General features: G+C 36.8%; 1 protein-coding gene across 3 annotated transcripts in view; it reads left to right on the top strand.

The window, feature by feature from the left end:
• COL12A1 (collagen type XII alpha 1 chain) overlaps positions 1-18,450 on the top strand; it is a 1,021,934-nt gene that overhangs the window by 941,737 nt on the left and 61,747 nt on the right. For 2 of the 3 annotated variants that reach the window (XM_050786415.1, XM_050786416.1), the window contains 13 exons: positions 1,981-2,247; positions 2,649-2,841; positions 3,966-4,087; positions 6,037-6,186; positions 6,269-6,388; positions 6,473-6,637; positions 7,215-7,361; positions 10,017-10,156; positions 10,706-10,835; positions 11,838-11,980; positions 12,654-12,783; positions 14,727-14,867; positions 15,977-16,102. In XM_050786415.1, coding sequence (XP_050642372.1) covers positions 1,981-2,247; positions 2,649-2,841; positions 3,966-4,087; positions 6,037-6,186; positions 6,269-6,388; positions 6,473-6,637; positions 7,215-7,361; positions 10,017-10,156; positions 10,706-10,835; positions 11,838-11,980; positions 12,654-12,783; positions 14,727-14,867; positions 15,977-16,102 — 1,974 coding nt within the window. The remainder of the gene's footprint in view (positions 1-1,980; positions 2,248-2,648; positions 2,842-3,965; positions 4,088-6,036; positions 6,187-6,268; positions 6,389-6,472; positions 6,638-7,214; positions 7,362-10,016; positions 10,157-10,705; positions 10,836-11,837; positions 11,981-12,653; positions 12,784-14,726; positions 14,868-15,976; positions 16,103-18,450) is intronic. The other variant, XM_050786417.1, reaches the window with a different exon arrangement.

The following is an 18,450-nucleotide window of genomic DNA, read 5'->3' as shown; positions in this document are numbered from 1 at the left end:
CTATTGACTGAGTGACTTTAACAACAGAAAGTTATTTTCTCACAGTTTTGGAGGCTGGAAAGTTCAAGATTAAGGTCTGGCAGGGTTTGATTTCTGGTGAGGGCTCTCTTCCTGGTGGGTGGTTACCTTTCTTTATGTCCTCATATGGCCTTTTCTCAGGCTGTGAATGTGGAAAGAGAGAGACAGAACTCTGGTGTCTCGTTTTTTTCTTATAAAGTCACCAAGCCGATCAGATTAAGGCCTCACTCTGATGGCCTTATTGAACCCAAATTGCCTCTACAAAGGCCTCATGTTTAAATGTCATCACATTGAAGGTTAAGACTTCAACATGTGAATTTAGTGGTGGGAGACCTTCAATCCATGATACAGGTCATAAGTTTTTCCTTTTTGACGTGCTTTGTAACTTTTATTAGATGTCAGATTTTGTGAATTTTATTTGCTTGGGTGCTAGATGTTTTTATGTTCATATAAATATTCTTAAGTTTTATTCTGGAATACAGTTAAGTTACTTGGAAATAGTTTGATCTGACACTCGCTTTTAAACTGTTTCAGTTTAGGACTAATTTTGCCCCATTATTGAGACAATCACCTACTAAATACCCTACATGATGTCCCTAGAGTTGTGAGGTTTTCTCTTCTGGGTAGGGGGAACATTCTAACCCTGTGTGAGCTCAAGCAATTGTTCCCTGGGCTCCTTTGGGGTGGTTTTTTCCCTAGTTGTGGGTGGTTTTCTCACGCATACGCACTGATTATCCTAGGTTGAAGACTCAAGTATTTTCTCTGTGGCACTCTCTCATTCACAGTACTCTATTCTTCAAGTTCTGGTTGCTTTGGGCTCTCCAGACTTGCAACAACATCTTGACAATTAAGGGAGGCCACCAGGCTCCATCTGGATTCCCCTTTCTTTTACTGGGGACTGGAAATTCCAGGCAATAGCTGGGCAATCACAGAACCTATTCCCCTTTGTTCCTTATCTCTCTTAGGGATGAGTGTCCTGTGCCAACTGATATCGTGTCTGAAAATTATTGTGTTTTATTTTTCTTAGTTTTTTTTTTTTTTCAGGCTTCTTAGTTGTTTCAAATGGCTCTTGACCACTTGAACATGAAATTTTCTCTTACAATCAGGAAGATTCTTTGCTGATTTTGAATTTTGTTTAGCTTAATCTTTTACTGTAGAACATGTTTATGTTCTTTTGAACATTGATTATTGAACTGAATAAAATGGTCCTGCTTATGAACTCTAATTATGTATAAAAATAGGATGTTGTAGGTTATTTGTGGATGCTGGTTACTTATTTCATATAGAGTTATTAATAATTGTGAAATATTAGCAAAAGAGAATTTAATAAATAATTACATATTATTGATTACATATTAAGCAAACACTATTTACAGATAGTGCTTTCTGAAATACTCAGCACATACCAGTTTATCTTTAGAGCCCCTGAGATATTTTGAAGTGTTAGTTTCCTATTCTTTTGTGCTCATAGTCTGAGATGTGCATGGCAATCATAAGAATGGTGTTAACTACAGTCACTCTGGCTAGTCATTTACGGATTGCAACTTTTTCTGAAAAAGTCCAAGTAAAATGTTCAACTCTGAATTCATAATTTTTAGTATTCTCCACAGCATTATTACTGGATAAATTCTTTACAGATGGAAATATAATAAAAATTCTAAAACCTTATCTCCGGAAACGGATGTTTTCTTTACTAAAGTCTCTAGAAGGCAAATAGGAAATCTCTGCAATATGAACTTCCATTTTTTAGTATTAGCTAGATAAAACGAAAACATCTTGCTGAGCTCTCAATGAGATTAGGCTCACACGCCATCATGAATTTATGAGAGGTTACAGTGCTAAGCAATGGAACAGTGTACATATTTAAGAAGCCACAGAGAGTTTCTTTTCACATAAATGAAGAGGTGAACATACATTTTTTTTCAACATGGTATACAGTTGAATCTTCCTTTTATCTCACAGTATCTCAAGATTCCAAAACTCTGAAAGTAGATGAAGAAACAGAAAGCACAATGAGAGTTACGTGGAAACCAGCTCCAGGGAAAGTCGTCAACTACCGTGTTGTCTATCGCCCCCATGGGGGAGGGAGGCAAATGGTTGCTAAGGTGCCCCCCACAGTCACTTCAACAGTGTTAAAGCGACTTCAGCCACAGACCACATATGACATCACAGTTCTTCCGATTTACAAGACAGGAGAAGGAAAGCTTAGGCAAGGATCAGGAACAACAGGTACGAAATAACAGTTACGTTTTGAGGGGGAGAGAAGGTAATGTTTTAAAAGATGACTTTGTGTGTCCACTTCATTTGTAAATGTTTAAAACTGATTCTGTAATAAGTTAAATTATAATGATTAGACAATGTCTAATTAACATGTTATTTTTACCAATCTAGTTCCTGGTTAATTGATTCTACATGTTAATGTTCTCATGCAAATCTAATCTGAATTATGAGAATTATTTACACTTCTACTTAGCTAGCATTCTGTTATCAGGACTTCTATGGAACATGCTCTTTTGTGGTACCAGACTTAAACCCTTTTTATGGATATGCATTTTTGTGGGGCTAATAAAAAAGAAACCCCAAAGCCTAGTCTTATAGATAATATTTTAAAAATATTTTTGTCTTTACAGCTTCTCGATTTAAGTCTCCCAGAAACCTCAAAACATCTGACCCAACCATGTCAAGCTTCCGAGTGACTTGGGAGCCTGCCCCTGGAGAAGTGAAGGGTTATAAAGTCACATTCCACCCTACGGGGGATGACAGAAGACTGGGGGAGTTAGTGGTTGGACCCTATGACAACACGGTTGTTTTGGAGGAACTTAGGTAGGAATTAACTAGGTTTGTCTCAAAGGATGAAATTAATTTGTTTAAAAGGTTGAATAGCTTATGTAAATTAGTAGGCTTTACACAAATATCACTTATATGTCTGTTTGCCAGCAAAGTATTTAAAATCAGCTAAAGCTGTTTTCTTATGCTTGGTGCTGTTGGAGTTGAAGTTAGGATTCAGGGGTCAGCAACAGAATTTAGACCTGAGCAGGATTTTTTGTAATGTTTAATAATTTTTGTTTGTTATTAAGTGACCAGAATTGGGGTTTTCAATAACACCCTGCTTTTAAAAAATTAACATTCTTATTACACAATGTCACCGAAATTGTAGCCATGTGGAAGTGTGGGGGTTGCTGTACCTTTTGGCAAGGTTTGAGGGACTCATGCTGAAATTTTGAGTGTGAATCCCCCTCCAGTATGCCATACAGGAGAAAGAAGGCAGGACCTCGTGGGTGCCAGCTGGCAGGAGAGGGCAAGGCTGGGCTCGTGAAAGGTCCAGCTCCAGGCTGTGCAGTGAGAAACAAGGAAGTTTCAGTTTGAACAGCACCCTACATTCATTACAGTAAAAAGGATGAACTACTGTGTGTAGTCTTTTGGAAAGTTTGTTTTTCAATCATTCATTCAAGACTATAGAAATCTATATAAAATGCTCGTGATTTACTTTTACCGGAGTAGGGAGGATAAAATTTATTGAGCTTCCTATGTGTCAGGCATTGTGTGAGGCATTGTCTTATGTTACCTTGCAAGGTACAGCACTTCAATTATTTTCTTAAAGCCCATTGCTTAGAAACAGTAAGAATGAAGAGTCTGACCCTTCCCTGACATGCTGAAAGGCAGGGTAGAGACTCTGCATCTGCTAGAAAGGCAAGACAGAAACCAGTGCTGTGAATTCCTAGTGTTCTCTGGAACGCTTGCTGTCTAGTTTCTCTTGACACCTCCCTCACAGGGTAAGCTAAGTGAGAAAGTGGTGGAAATTATTTTTCTTCTTTTATAATGTTGTACCCTATAAACTCTTCATAGTGAAAGCTTAGAAATCAAGATCAATGTCTTTAACAAAGCAAAACAAAAGTGCTACCACTTGAGCCTATGGTTCTCACAGGCTGTATACTTTAACGTTTTAGGGCTGGTACCACCTATAAAGTAAATGTTTTTGGAATGTTTGATGGAGGAGAAAGCTCACCACTTGTTGGACAAGAAATGACAACCCTTTCCGACACAACTGTAATGCCAATTTTATCTTCTGGTAAGAAATTGAGTTACATTCCTCCAGGAAAACAACATTAGGAAACTATTTCAAATGTGAACTGTTAGGGTATCATACAATGGAAAACAGTGATTTTACACTAAAATTTATTTCAATAATTTACATACTATGTAATTATACTTACATAGAAGTAATAAAACTTCTTCAAACATCCAGTCAAGCATGCTTTTTGACAGTATTTTTTTATACTTCTTTTATCAGCATTGCATTATTTCATACTTAAATTATTACATAAATTTTTAAAAGAGTACTATGTGTAATATTAATGTATTATGTGAGTAATATAATTATTAATGTAGTAATTTAAAATTATGTAATAATGCATAAGTTAAAATTATACATTAAATTTATTAATGCATTTAAATATCAATTTTAAAATTATGCATTATTACATAATTCAGCTCTATTATTTAAAGATGAGTTTTTACTAAATGTAGATATTGTACCTTTTTCTATTTTTAGTGACTAAGATGCAGTTTTCTTTTGTAAAAGTCATTGCAGAAATGATTTATTTGGGCTGGGTAAGCAGTGTTAGGTTACATAAATAGGTGGGCAACTATGACTTGGGAAACAAAGTGGTAACATAAGCCCCTTAGATTTTCTGTCCCTGCCGCAATTACAGCCTTTATGAACATAAAGCTAGTTTTTAACATTCTTAGAGAGGGAGGTGGTGGACAGAGTTTACTTCTGATATTTTTCACTATTGCTAAAAAAGAGTAGATCTGGGTAGAGCAGGAGCAGGCTTGTAAGGGCCTATTTCCTTGGGATAGTATTTGGGAATCCTTAATCCTGATACAGTATATAATATGTGAGTGACACATTTGTATTTTATAGTGTGATGAGCATTATTTAATTTTTTTCCAATGATTTCTTTTGTAATATAAAGACCAAATGCTACCCTTGTAATAAAGTGGAAAATTTATAGTGGTAATACAAGCTTTTGGAAAGGAGAACAGTAAAAAAATGGATGTGGACAAAATCAAGTGTCAATTCTTGCTGTTTTGCATTAATGTTCTATTGTTTCTCTTATGATGATATTAACTGACTTATATTTTTATTTTGTAGCTTGTACACTGAGGATGTTGGGATTATTTTCTCTTTCCAAAGCTTTTCCTTTGTATCAATGTTTGTGCTTGTCTCTATAGCTCTCAATTTGTATATTTGTTTGCATACTTTTCTAAATTATCTTCCTTCTTCCTTGATTCTTTAAATGTGCAAACTTCACCTTCTATATTTACCTGATTTTTATTCATAGTAGACCATAAACTCAAATGATTAATAGCTAAATAATAATATATCAGGGTTTAAAAAATATATCTTTACTTCAAAAAGGTATAATTTTAAAAGTTATGTGTCTAACCCTTCATATACATGAGGTAGTTACCTAACAGCTTAGCTATTTGAAAAGCTAATTTTTGGCTCACAAAAACCTTTTTTTAGTTTACATGTTTTATAAGTCCATCTCATTCTTGTCTGCTATGACCATTAAATATTGCAGAAGAATGCAACATCTAATGGTTTGACCACATTACCATTTTACTAAAGTTATTAGTACTTCATAGTTAGACAGCTATACATTCCCATTTATTTATTTCAGCCTTTGAGTTTGTGAGCCCATCAAATTTTCAACAATGGCTTAATTCAAGTCTCCAGGTTCTATGAAAGAGGGCAGGAAATCAAGTCAAAGATAAAGGAAAGATTGGCCATTGAAATAATCTTTGGAGGAACTGCTGATTCTTAAGACTGTTAATTGAGGTTAATAAATCAGATGGACGTATTTTCAGAGTCTCGTACTCCACATCACTGAGCTAGACTATAGTACTGAGACAGGCAACACTGAGGATCCAGGGAGTGGCAGAGGTGTGACAAGGAAGTACCCTTGCCAACAATTTGCTTCTTACTGTCTTGTCTCATGATTGCCATGTCAGGGATGGAGTGTCTCACCAGAGCTGAGGCAGACATTGTGTTGCTGGTGGATGGATCATGGAGCATCGGCCGGGCAAATTTTAGAACCGTGAGGAGCTTTATTTCTCGTATTGTGGAAGTCTTTGACATTGGCCCCAAAAGAGTACAAATTGGTAGGTTCTGACAACATTGGAGCCATTTAGACATTTTTATCTTGCTCTTTCACATGCACTAATGCCAGTGGTGTCATTTTAGCTCTTGCTCAGTATAGTGGGGATCCCAGAACAGAGTGGCAGTTAAATGCTCACCGAGACAAGAAGAGCTTGTTGCAAGCTGTGGCAAACTTACCATACAAAGGAGGCAATACTCTCACAGGTGAGTCTCTTTCAGCTTATGCTTCTGGTCAAGGTTTGTGGCTGAATGGTGATGTGACTGATTCTCTTTTAAAAATCCCACTAGGCATGGCTTTGAATTTCATTCGCCAACAGAGCTTCAGGACCCAAGCTGGCATGAGACCTCGAGCTCGAAAAATTGGTGTGCTCATTACTGATGGAAAATCACAAGATGATGTTGAGGCACCGTCAAAGAAACTCAAGGATGAGGGAGTGGAGCTGTTTGCTATTGGTATGCACTAAAAAGGACAGTGATGCCCCTGGGGTTACAAACGTGCTGAGGGTATTTTTCATAGTTAAAAGTTGTATCTGAAGCATGAAAAGAAAAACATTTTTTTCTATCACATAATTTATCAAAATAATGTTCCAGGAAGTTAATTCATTTTTTTTCTCCTTATATTGGGCCAAAACTACATGGTTTCTTAAAAGAAAATTAATAGATCAGGAAGAAAAATGTGCTATTAATAGGATTCAGAAAAACTCCTACTTGGTTTTCCACAGAACCATGTTTATTTTTGATATCCATTATTTTACATTCCAGAAAAGACACTGAAGAGACACTTTTTGGTGGGAAATTGGTGCTACATGCATCTGGAAGAAGCCAATTTAAAAGAGCTTTCAGTTTGTATTATCCTTTGTTTCTGTTTTATTACTGAGAAAAATAATATGTATATTTTAGTTAGCTAATTATTAAACCTTCATAGTTGACCGAAAGAAGCCATGAATGAAGAAAGCCGTAAATCATTTGCTTTGTTCCATTAATTTTTTTCTGAGAAGTGCTTTTAATTTGTATATATCCGTTTTTGAAGGTATTAAAAATGCTGATGAAGTCGAATTAAAGATGATTGCAACTGATCCTGATGATACCCATGCATACAATGTGGCAGATTTTGAGTCACTCTCCAGGATAGTGGATGATCTCACCATTAATTTGTGTAACAGTGTCAAAGGTCCAGGTAAGTTTAGCCCAGAGTTTCTTGCCCTCAGCACTGCTGATATTTTGGGCCAAATAATTATTCTTTTGGGTGAAGGGGAGGGAACTATTTTGTGCGTTATAAAATGTTTAGCAGTGTGAAGGGCCTCTGCAGGTTGGATGTCAGTAGCATCCCCTAAATTGTGGCAACTATAAAGATCTTCAGTTGTTGCCAAATGTCTGCTGCAGAAAAAAAACTGTTCCCAGTTGAGAATCACTGCTTTAGTCCCAGATTTTTTTTCCTGATTTGTTTCTCGTGATGGCACCTCAATGACTTCTAGTTTATTTGAGGATACATTTAGTTTATATCCCGCATACTTGCACCCTCCCCCACACAACATATATATAAATTGGAAGGGGGTAGGAAGACACGGAAAGAGAGATGCTTTCTTTTCTGGGATATACCTGTTGTCTTGTAAAGCATCTTCACTCCATTTAGTTGCTACATTGCTATTGGATGGTTGTTCCCAGACTCTTGGTTTCCTCAGTTTTGGTACCTTTTTTTGATTTCCTAATGTGAGCAGGAATAAAAGAGCAGTCTTTATATCTGATTTGCTTTGCCTCAATTATAGATGATCAGATTTGAAACTTTACACTTATAATCCCTAAATATAAAGAGAAGCTACAATTTTACAGTTTAGACATTTAGAAATTATATAACTTCTTTTTACCAGTGAAGAAACTGAGATCTGGAGAAAAATTACTTAGTCTTGGTCAAATGTTTAAAGACGTTTTTAGGGGTATTTAAAAAAAGTAGATATAGCTAAGGAATTAGGATATTGAGATAAAATTATAGAGCTGGATTTATACTAACAAAGGATGATGCATAATGATTACTCTCTGTGTAAATCATGGGACAAAACATGGTAATCACCAAATTTAAAGGTTTTTTTTAAAAATTACTGATAAAAATTATGGCTCTTATTATGTAAGAAAAATTTTATTTAAGTACATGTAGATTATGGTAAAATTGTCCTTCATTAATTTAATTTGGTTTTGGAAAAGTTGGAATAAGTTTAAGAAATAAAGTGATAGAAATGGTTCACTTGCTCTGGATGCTAGGGGTATGTTTATTTGAATGTTCCCTCTTGGGTTTCTTTCTCCTAACTTTTGCAGATTTTCTTTTTTGAATTTTGAACAACAGATTGACCTTTTCCCTGGAGAAATAGACCAGCCTGGCAGCCAGAATTTGTAGGCTTCTGGCTCTTGATTAGCTGAGAGAGTTGTAGTTTTATTCCATTGGACAGAACTTTGAGTGGGGATGAAAACATCCTTTATCTGTTTTGCTTTTTTTTTTTTTTTTTTTTTTTTAAATGAACTATGTAATAGTTGCATTCATTCTAGTTTTCCAGACAGTAAAATTGCTTGATAATTTTGTAGGTTTGACTCTTACCCAAGTACAATAAAAGTGAAGATACTAAGAATGGAAAGGCTTTCCCCAGTTTTGGCTTGCACAAAAAGTAGAAAGAGTTTATATGAGAATGATTTGCTATGCTTATGGAGTTATTGAATTAATCCTTTTCTCTTTTAATTTTTATTTGGGCTGTTTTCCTGTTAGACATACTGAGCTTAATATTTCTATTTTCATCAGCATTTATTCAAGATACTGTTATGTATTAGTCATTTCACCTATGTCCACCCACAGGGAGTACAATCACAGGCGGTAGGATATTCCCAGATTGAAAAACACGTGTTTGTTTGCATTCTCTCCAGTGATACAGTTGTCAGTTTCCTTTATTATACAACTAGATCCTGTTAGAGAATAGAATGAATGTAAAATCAATTCTGTCCTCACAGAGCATAACCTTTAGTTAAGGAGAGAAGACATGAGTATATAGAAACAAAATGATAATGAGGGTAGGGAAGTTGTGTGGTGCCAATAGTGATAGGGACAATGGAGAAGCTAAATTGTCAGGACCTAAATTCTTATTTACTGATTATATGTACAAGGGTAGAGAGAGGGGGAACTATCAAAAGGTGATTCAGAGATCTCGTATTAGTCTGTTCTCATGCTGCTAATAAAGACGTACCCAAGACTGGGTAATTTATAAAGGAAAGAGGTTTGATTGACTCCCAATTCCATGTGGCCGGGGAGGCCTCACAATCATGGAAGAAGAACATGGGAGGTCTTACATGGTGGCAAGCAAGAGAGAGAATGAGAGCCAAGGGGAAGAGGAAACCCCTTATAAAAGCATTAGATCTCGTGGGACATTCACTACCACTAGAGCAGTATGGGGGAAACCACCCCCATGATCCAATTATCTCCGTCTGGGTCCCTCCCACAGCACTTGGGACTTATGGGAGCTACAATTCAAGATGAGATTCAAGTGGGGACACAGCCAGACCATATCGGGTCTTCAGTCTCAGTGACCTGTAAATTGGTAAAGTTTGTAAGAAACAGGAGGATCAGTTTTAAGGAAAGACAACGAGCTCATGTTTTAATCTTCTAAGGATAAAAAACCTTTTAGTTACCTATGCATAGAGGTCTTACAGGTGATTTATTGTAGCTACTTAGTATGTGAAAAGAAGTATGTGAAAGCTTAGAATATGGAGCGTAATATTGTTTCAATGTAATTTCAAATATTGTCACCTTTCTACAATAATGAGAAAAGTGTATACCCTTTATTTCCATGTGTAGGTGATTTGGAAGCACCTTCTAACTTAGTTATTTCTGAGCGAACCCATCGTTCTTTTAGAGTGAGCTGGACACCACCTTCTGACAGTGTGGATCGATACAAGGTGGAATACTATCCAGTTTCTGGAGGGAAACGTCAAGAAGTGAGTAGGAACACCTACAGCTTCTTCCTTATGTTGAGATTGGGTCCTCCTCATTAGGGCTCTGAGAATAATGTTAGGTGAGGGGCAAGAGGGATGAAGAGGGGCCAGAAATGAGTCAAGAATAGTGCTTTCTATTCTTGACTTTGCTAGACAGGCACTTCCATCTGGCTTTAATTAAAGGGAAAGAGCTTTGCTTAAATTCTTACGGTTTTTAAGAACTGTAGAATATCACTATGTTTTTTTCATTAAAATTTAATTAGAAGATGCTTGATTTATTTATGAATTTGTAGTAGAATCAGAGAGTTGGCAAGGAACATTAAAGATGATCTATTTTTACCCATTAATTTTACAAATAAAGAACAGCTGGGAGAAAAATTATATGAATTGTCCAAGATCTCATTGTAATCTGATAGCTTCCAAATACAAAAGACAATGGCCTAATTAAAATATAGTTTCTAAGCTCACTGAAGTTAACTACTTTGTAAGTATTGTAGGAAAAAGGGAACTGATTATACATACGTTGTTGATCTGTTTAATTTTTCCCCCTAGTTTTATGTGAGTCGAATGGAAACCAGCACAGTGCTGAAAGATCTGAAGCCTGAAACTGAGTATGTTGTCAATGTGTATTCTGTGGTAGAAGATGAATATAGTGAGCCTCTGAAGGGCACAGAAAAAACCTGTAAGTCAGATTAGAAAATTGTTTCTCATTGCTTTCTTTCCCAACATAAAGCATGATGGCCCATTTTTGCCTACCTTCCAAATAATTTCTTTATTCAGCATTCATTCTATAAATATTTACTGAGTGCCATCTTTGTGCAGGTGCCCAGAAAATGCTCAGTGGTTTTCTACTCCTACTGGCTGCTCCTGCCATTGTGGAGCCCCACTGTGGAATAAATATTCTTTCCTTCTTCTTGCTTCTTGGTTGGGCTCTAGGGGGAAGAAGGAAAGCCATTTTTAAGAAGAAGGAGTAAGCATCACTCTCTAGAGCAAGAAATGACTTTATGTACTGCTCAAGTTTTCGATCCTTGTCTCTTCTCTTATATCCCTTTATATTAGACTATAGGAAGTGAGAAATAATGGATTTTATAACTGGCAGGATTAATATAATAATTTCTTAAAACTTTGAACTCAATCTTTGAATAAAAAATAATTGGAAGCAATATGGGTGTTATAGGGAGACTGTAAACTTTTTTCTCTGCTTCATGGGTATATCTTCAAGAAGCCTATAAATCTCTGGTGTTCCAGTTATTAATGTATAATGTTCTTATTTTAAACTTATTTTTTGAAGAAATATAAAAAATAGTGTTGATTACATATATATAAAGTTCTGTGATTGAAGAATAGAAATAGTCAACTTAGTGATGTTCCAGAAAAAGAGTAATGTATCAGGAAGTTGGTATCTATTGTATAGACTCACTGGAATGTTATTTGAAGCCTGAACTTTAACATTTTTCCTCTATAAAATAGTGGTAACATGTAGTCTTGAATATGAAGTGCAATGAGCAATGCAAGTTGGATTTTTTTGGGGCAATGGGAAGGATTATATTAACTCTTGTTGATTTCTCACAGTAACCCACTGTCTAGTATATACAAATATCAATAATTGAGTAGGAAACAATGGTTAAAAATGAAAGTGGAATGAAAGGAACTAGACTGATGGTCTGCTTTTCTGTTTTGGAAGTGCCAGTGCCTGTAGTCAGCCTGAATATTTATGATGTTGGCCCTACCACCATGCATGTGCAGTGGCAGCCTGTGGGAGGAGCTACTGGCTACATCTTGTCATACAAACCTGTTAAGGACACAGAGCCAACAACACCCAAAGAGGTAAAAGATGTTTGTTTCTTTAACATTGGGTCTTCCCAAGACTTTATAGCTTTATAGTGCCTATTATACTGCAGTTACTTATGAACTCATTTATAACTTTACATACACAATGGAAAAATAGAAAAGTAGGTTTGTGGTCTGCAACACATTTTAGAAAACATTGGCGTGGACTGACCACAGTGACTGATGCCTATAATCTCAGCACTTTGGGAGGCTGAGGTGGGCGGATCACCTGAGGTCAGGAATTCAAGACTAGCCTGACTAATATGGTGAAACACCATCTCTACTAAAAATACAAAAATTAGTTGGGTGTGGTGGCATGTACCTGTAGTCCCAGCTACTCAGGAGGCTGAGACAGGAGAATTGCTTGAACCTGGGAGGTGGAGGTTGCAGTGAGCTGAGAGTGAGCCATTGCACTCCAGCCTGGGTGACAGAGCGAGACTTTGTCTCAAAAAAAAAAAAAAAAAAAAAAAAAAAAAAAAAAAAAAAAAAAAAAAAGAAAGAAAAGAAAAAAAAAGAAAAAATCATCATGGAAAAGGAAATGTAATCTTATAAATGAAAAATACAAACTGTATTATAATCTAGTACAAATAGACTTCAATTGACTATCCCAAAGATAAATGGAAAAGTTTGATTTGAACATCTTATTTCTGCTGTGCATATCCATGTGCAGATGCGTTTGGGGCCAACAGTGAACGACATGCAGCTGACTGACCTTGTTCCCAACACGGAGTATGCAGTCACAGTCCAGGCTGTCCTGCACGACCTCACTAGTGAACCCGTCACTGTTCGGGAAGTCACCTGTAAGCTATTGCTAGTTTTATTTCCCTTCTTATTGCTGTGAACCTAATGTTCATTAGAATTTATTTCATGTGATGCTAACAATAATTTGATACTTTATATATAAAGTTACAGAGTTATTACTTTTGGCAATCAAATTTGAGAATAAATATCTCAATTCTAGATTTATGGAGGCATCTCAAATTGACTCTAGGATGTGTATTTTTTTCACATTTAACATGCCTGAAATTAAGGTGTTTTACAATCAATGGTATCTTACTATTATTGCTCTTGGCTAGGTGCCAGTTAGGATGTACAATGTAAGACAATGGTGTATCTTATGAATGATGTTGTCCTAGATCCATGAAATATGACATATAGCATTGATGAGAATGGGAATGTTGAGTGAGTGTTATTTTGGAGGAAGACATCGGGTTTAATATCAAGGTGCTCCAAGTTCTTGTTGATGTAGAAACTCTATGGCACATATGAATAAGTCTGTTTCCGTTAAGTGAATTAATCTATTTACCCAATGCAAAGACATATTGATCCCCTATTATATGCCAGTCACTGGGCTGGATGTTGGGAATGCCATTATGAAATAATACAATGCAGCATAGACCATATGGACTCCTTCCTGGTTTGCATTTCTCTTGTGTGTGTTGGTCAGCCTTTTGTGTACTTCTGTCTTGTTTCACTAAGCATTTAGGTGCTTTTTTCTTGAAGAGTGATAATGATTACACTTAGGCTTCTTGCCTTACCCAGCTGGTATTTTGCTTCATGCCTGGGGAGATTGACATGCTGGGATAGATAAGTTGGCTTAAATTTAATGAGTCTTGGCCCACACTTCTGAGAAAATGAAGAGTTTTGAAGGAACTTCAAGGAGGAAAAAGGGACTAAGGAAACAGAGCATGATGGGGCAGAGAAGAGAAAGATCCTCTACAGGATGGGTCATTGTAAATTAATTGACAACAAACAAATACTTATTAATCCTCCTTTATATGTTAGATCCTGTCTGGGGCTGGTGGTTTTGTGAAAATGGGATAGTGGCAGACGGAAGGAATGGGGAGTCAGCCAGGGATAGATGCATGTTCTGAAAGTGCTGAGAGAGGAGACCCAAAGTCACAGTGAGATTAAAAACAAATATGGTCACAAACTTGGGTGTGGTGCTGGATTGGAACAGTAGTGGAAGGGAGGGCAGAGAGAGATGCACAAGACAAAAACGTTGAAGAGATGGAGGCGCAGAAATGTGGAAGTGGAGCTAGAGAGTTAGGAAGACAGACGTAGAGTCAGAGTGAGAGCCAGAAAGAGTCTCTACAAGTTAAACTAGTCAAATGGGCAGCTGGAAAGAGCAAAATACATCTCATATTACCGGAGAAAATCTCCTCATTCCTTATTCTCCTTCCCCCTTTTTAAATGGAAAGTTATGTTAGATTTGGTAAGCATTTATCATTTGGATTTTCTTCTAACAATTTAGGTGTCTGGGTTTTCATATAAGCCTATTGGATGCTTAATGTTGGCTCATCTTCATTCTTCACTCTGTAACTTTTTTTTCTGTCACATTCTTAAGGGTGCATAACTCTATTGATTTAGTTTTCTGTCTTAATTGAGTTAAATATCTGAAAAAGAAACATGAGCTGTATATTTATGATGAATTATGATTTATTATGGGATTGAGCAGCAAGAGATTGTTTAAATAGTGTGGAAGAAGAGTAACATATAATTACTCTTAAATAACCTTGTGATAACAGAAAATTAAATATATTCTATTTTTGGAAAACCTTCTTAAGAAGAATTCAGTCTATCTGATAGAATCATGGTACTTTTATCATCATAGCTATTTGTTTCAGTTATTTTGCCAAACACCTTTAAATTTTCCCAAACAACTTCTTGAAAGCTTATGTGGATGCTTTAGAGCTTTGTGGTTGAGAAGCACATCTGGATTTAATATCTCGTGCCTCTCTAGTGCCTTTACCCAGACCTCAGGATCTGAAACTCAGAGATGTGACTCACAGCACTATGAATGTCTTTTGGGAACCTGTGCCTGGAAAAGTGCGTAAATATATTGTTCGATACAAAACACCGGAAGAGGATGTCAAAGAGGTAGGTTGAAGATGATAGTAGATATGACAATATTTGTTTTCCTAGTAGGTTTTAAAAAAGAGCTTTATCAAGTATGGATGATAGCATGTTTTGAATACTTGTCACTTTGTTAGCACAGTGTTGAAAACTTGTGATATTAATAAAGCAGTTTTTGAAAATCAATAATATATTGGACTGTCTTGTCAAAACAGAAATGTTTTGCTGTGTGATATTAATCTCAAAAACATCATCCCTTGGTAGATACAAAGTTATCAAATCTAAATGGTATTTCCTCCTCATCCAGATTCCTTATATGGCTCCCTATTCTAAGAATTACTAGAAAATGTCACAATGTTTCTAAAAATAAGAGGTAGCAAGAGGATGCAGCAATGAAGAGGAGGAATTTGTCAGATAACAGGAAGATAGGACACTAGAGAAAGGAGGAGTATACAGAGAGACACGGAGAAAGGAGGAGTATATTGTTAGAGGGGTGTCCTTTTGGGAGTATTCTTTTGGGAGTTCCATGATGACTGGATTCAAAGTTACGCAAATTAGAAGGGCTTCACGAACCAGCAAAACTTGTGTGTGCTTGAGGGAGTGTTAATGTCAGAATCTCAGAGGCATTTTTGGAACATAGGAGTCATTTCTCTAAGCACTCAGTTACTGGTTCTGCTGGTCATATGTGGATTATCCAAAAGCTACTTTATACAGGTGCACACATTTATTTCATTCTGCATTTTCATTTAAAAGGGGTACAATGGCAAGTGGCTCTCACAAGGTTCTGTACATAGCAAATGAAATAATGCAGTGCATAAGAGACCACTGCTGAAACAAATAATGCAGTGATATAAAGGGAAACAGGTGGAAAAATGGTTAGGTTGTTTGAATACATAGGCAGTCATTATTTTCTAGACAATCATGTGCAGTATGGTCTAGTACATACATTTTTTTTTCCAGTTTGGAAATACTTAAACTGTGTCCAGTTTCTGGATTCTCATGTAAATTGGAAAACACTACTCTTTTCTGATCACAGATTTTATATTCTTATGCTGACAGGTAAATAAACAACAGAGAGATATCAAAAGTAAACCCTTTGTAAAAGTAGTTCCACTGCTCTGTTACTGTTATAGGTAGAGGTGGACAGATCAGAGACCAGCACTTCCCTCAAAGACCTCTTCTCACAGACCCTGTACACAGTCAGCGTTTCTGCAGTACATGATGAGGGGGAGTCTCCTCCAGTGACTGCTCAAGAAACTACCCGTGAGTTGTGCTCCTGCTCCATTGATAATGGGAAATAACACTTTACATGCATGTGTAACTCAATTTACTGGGTCATTTTGTTTCTTAATGCTACTACCTTTGCTGACATTGAATAATACTTGGATTCATAGATTGTTTTTCACTTATTTTCTTTGGAACAAGGTGTCCCATCTTCTATCTTTGCATCCATTCCTTTTATGATACTTTCCATCAGCCCCTGGCATTAATTTATCTTCGAACTACAACTACTTGATGTGCACCTGTGTATGTGTGTGCATGTATGTGTAGTGGGGTGGGCAAGTTTTCTTGACATATGTTGCACATTTGCTTTGGAAAAGATGCTTTATTTATAAATTTTTTTGGAGTATCTTACTATACGTGAAGTGTTATCAAGGGTAACAAAATATAAGCGTCTTTGCCCTCACTGGTTCATGATTTAGTTGTGGAGATAAGAAAAAAAATAATCGAGAATACGTAAGATCATGTAAAGAAGATCAGGTGGCACTGAGATTGTGTGCTGTCAGATTTCAGAGGAAGGGGTGACTGCACTGTGAGTGGAGTGCGGGGGGAGACAGGCAGCCTGCCCAGACCCTGCTTCCGGCAGCTCCTGGAGATGTCCGTTCCTCTCCCTCTTGTGGTGTCTCCATAGTATTTAATGCAATCATTATTGCCTGTTGGTCTTTTGCTATGGATTCTACTTCCCCCTTGCTCTCTCCTAATGAAGGAAGAGACGTTTTGCTCAACTTTGTATCTCCAGTGCCTGGCACATAATAACTTAATCCAGTGCTCAGCCCATTACATAATGCAAATAGCAGTAAAGAAACATTAAGGCCTAGAGCCAGCAGTGTTCCAAACAAAAATAATGGGAGCTGTATATGTAGTTTTAAATTTTCTGGTGTCCACATTAAATAAGGCAAAAATAGATGGATGAAATTAATTTTGATAATGTTTTATTTAACCCAGTAGATCCAAATATATCCATTATAATTTCATTAGCTATAATTATATGGTACAATAATTATTAACGAGGCATTTTACCTTTTTTCTGTAACAGGTCTTCAAAATCCAGTGTGTATTTTACACTTAGAGCACATCTCAATTCAGACTAGCCACATTTTAAGTGCTCAATAGCCAACTACATGTGGCTAGTGGTTTCCATAGTGGACAGCACAGGTCTAGAGAATTTAAGCAACTTGCCCAGCCACATCCTGTAATCTATTGATGGGACTCATACTATAGTCTGGAACCTTTTCCTCCTTTCCAGAAAATTCCTCACTAAAGGCTCAATAGCATGTTTTTTAGTGCCTAGCTGCCTATACCTAATTAGGGCATCTTGTCAAATGTTATAACCTGCTTTTTTTTTTTTTTTTTTTTTTTTTTTTTTTTTTTTGAGACAGAGTCTCACTCTGTTGCCCAGGCTGAAGTGCAGTGGCCTGATTTAGGCTCACTGCGAGCTCCACCTCCCAGGTTCACGACATTCTCCTGCCTCAGCCTCCCGAGTAGCTGGGACTACAGGCACCCGCCACCGCACCTGCCCGGCTAATTTTTTGTATTTTTAGTAGAGATGGGGTTTCACCATGTTAGCCAGGATGGTCTCGATCTCCTGACCTTGTGATCTGCCTGCCTCAGCCTCCCAAAGTGCTGGGATTACAGGCTTGAGCCACTGCGCCCGACCATAACCTGCTTCTTAACTTCAGACATATCTACTTCTCCCTTTTTGACTCTGCTATTTTCTTACCATTTTAGATCTCTTAGCAATTTCATTTGTTTTCTTGGCTTAAGTTCTTACCTGGTAAGGGTCATAGCTGGAGCTGAGAATTGATGCATATGCATCAGTAGACTGACAGCTTTGCATAAAAATAACATAACAGGTGTAGTGAACAGAAAAGGAAGTCAGGAAGAAAGGCTAGTGAGACAGGTAATTTAGTATAGTAGATTAATATTTTTAATATATATTTTCAAACCTTAAGATTTCCAAATAATTTTCAGATACGTTTAAAGTACATTCTTAATAGCTGCTTTGTTTTGCAGTTGTGCTGGTGGAAATAGTACCACTCTCTTTATCTCAGTGGGCCTTTTCATTGTAATTATTAAAACAAATTTTTAATGGCTCTGGGTTTTGTGTAATTAGCTTTGATTACCAAATAAAGAGAGAAATAAGTGACAATGAAAGCTCAGGAATGGTGGCAGACATAAAAAATGCTTGTGCTGCAAAACAGCCAGAGGACCTGGTCAATGGAGGGGCTGTGAAAGGGGATTTCAGCAGTCATTTGGGTCTCCAGGTGTTCAGTTGTCTGAACAGGGTCAGCATGTTCTGTTTCATATCATGTTTAAGGTTGGTGATCTAT

The sequence above is a fragment of the Macaca thibetana genome, chromosome 4, assembly GCF_024542745.1.
Source record: "Macaca thibetana thibetana isolate TM-01 chromosome 4, ASM2454274v1, whole genome shotgun sequence".
In the NCBI taxonomy this organism is placed as follows: domain Eukaryota; kingdom Metazoa; phylum Chordata; class Mammalia; order Primates; family Cercopithecidae; genus Macaca; species Macaca thibetana.
The sequence above is the reverse complement of the archived record's forward strand: the minus strand, read 5'-3'. Positions and strand labels throughout refer to the sequence as shown.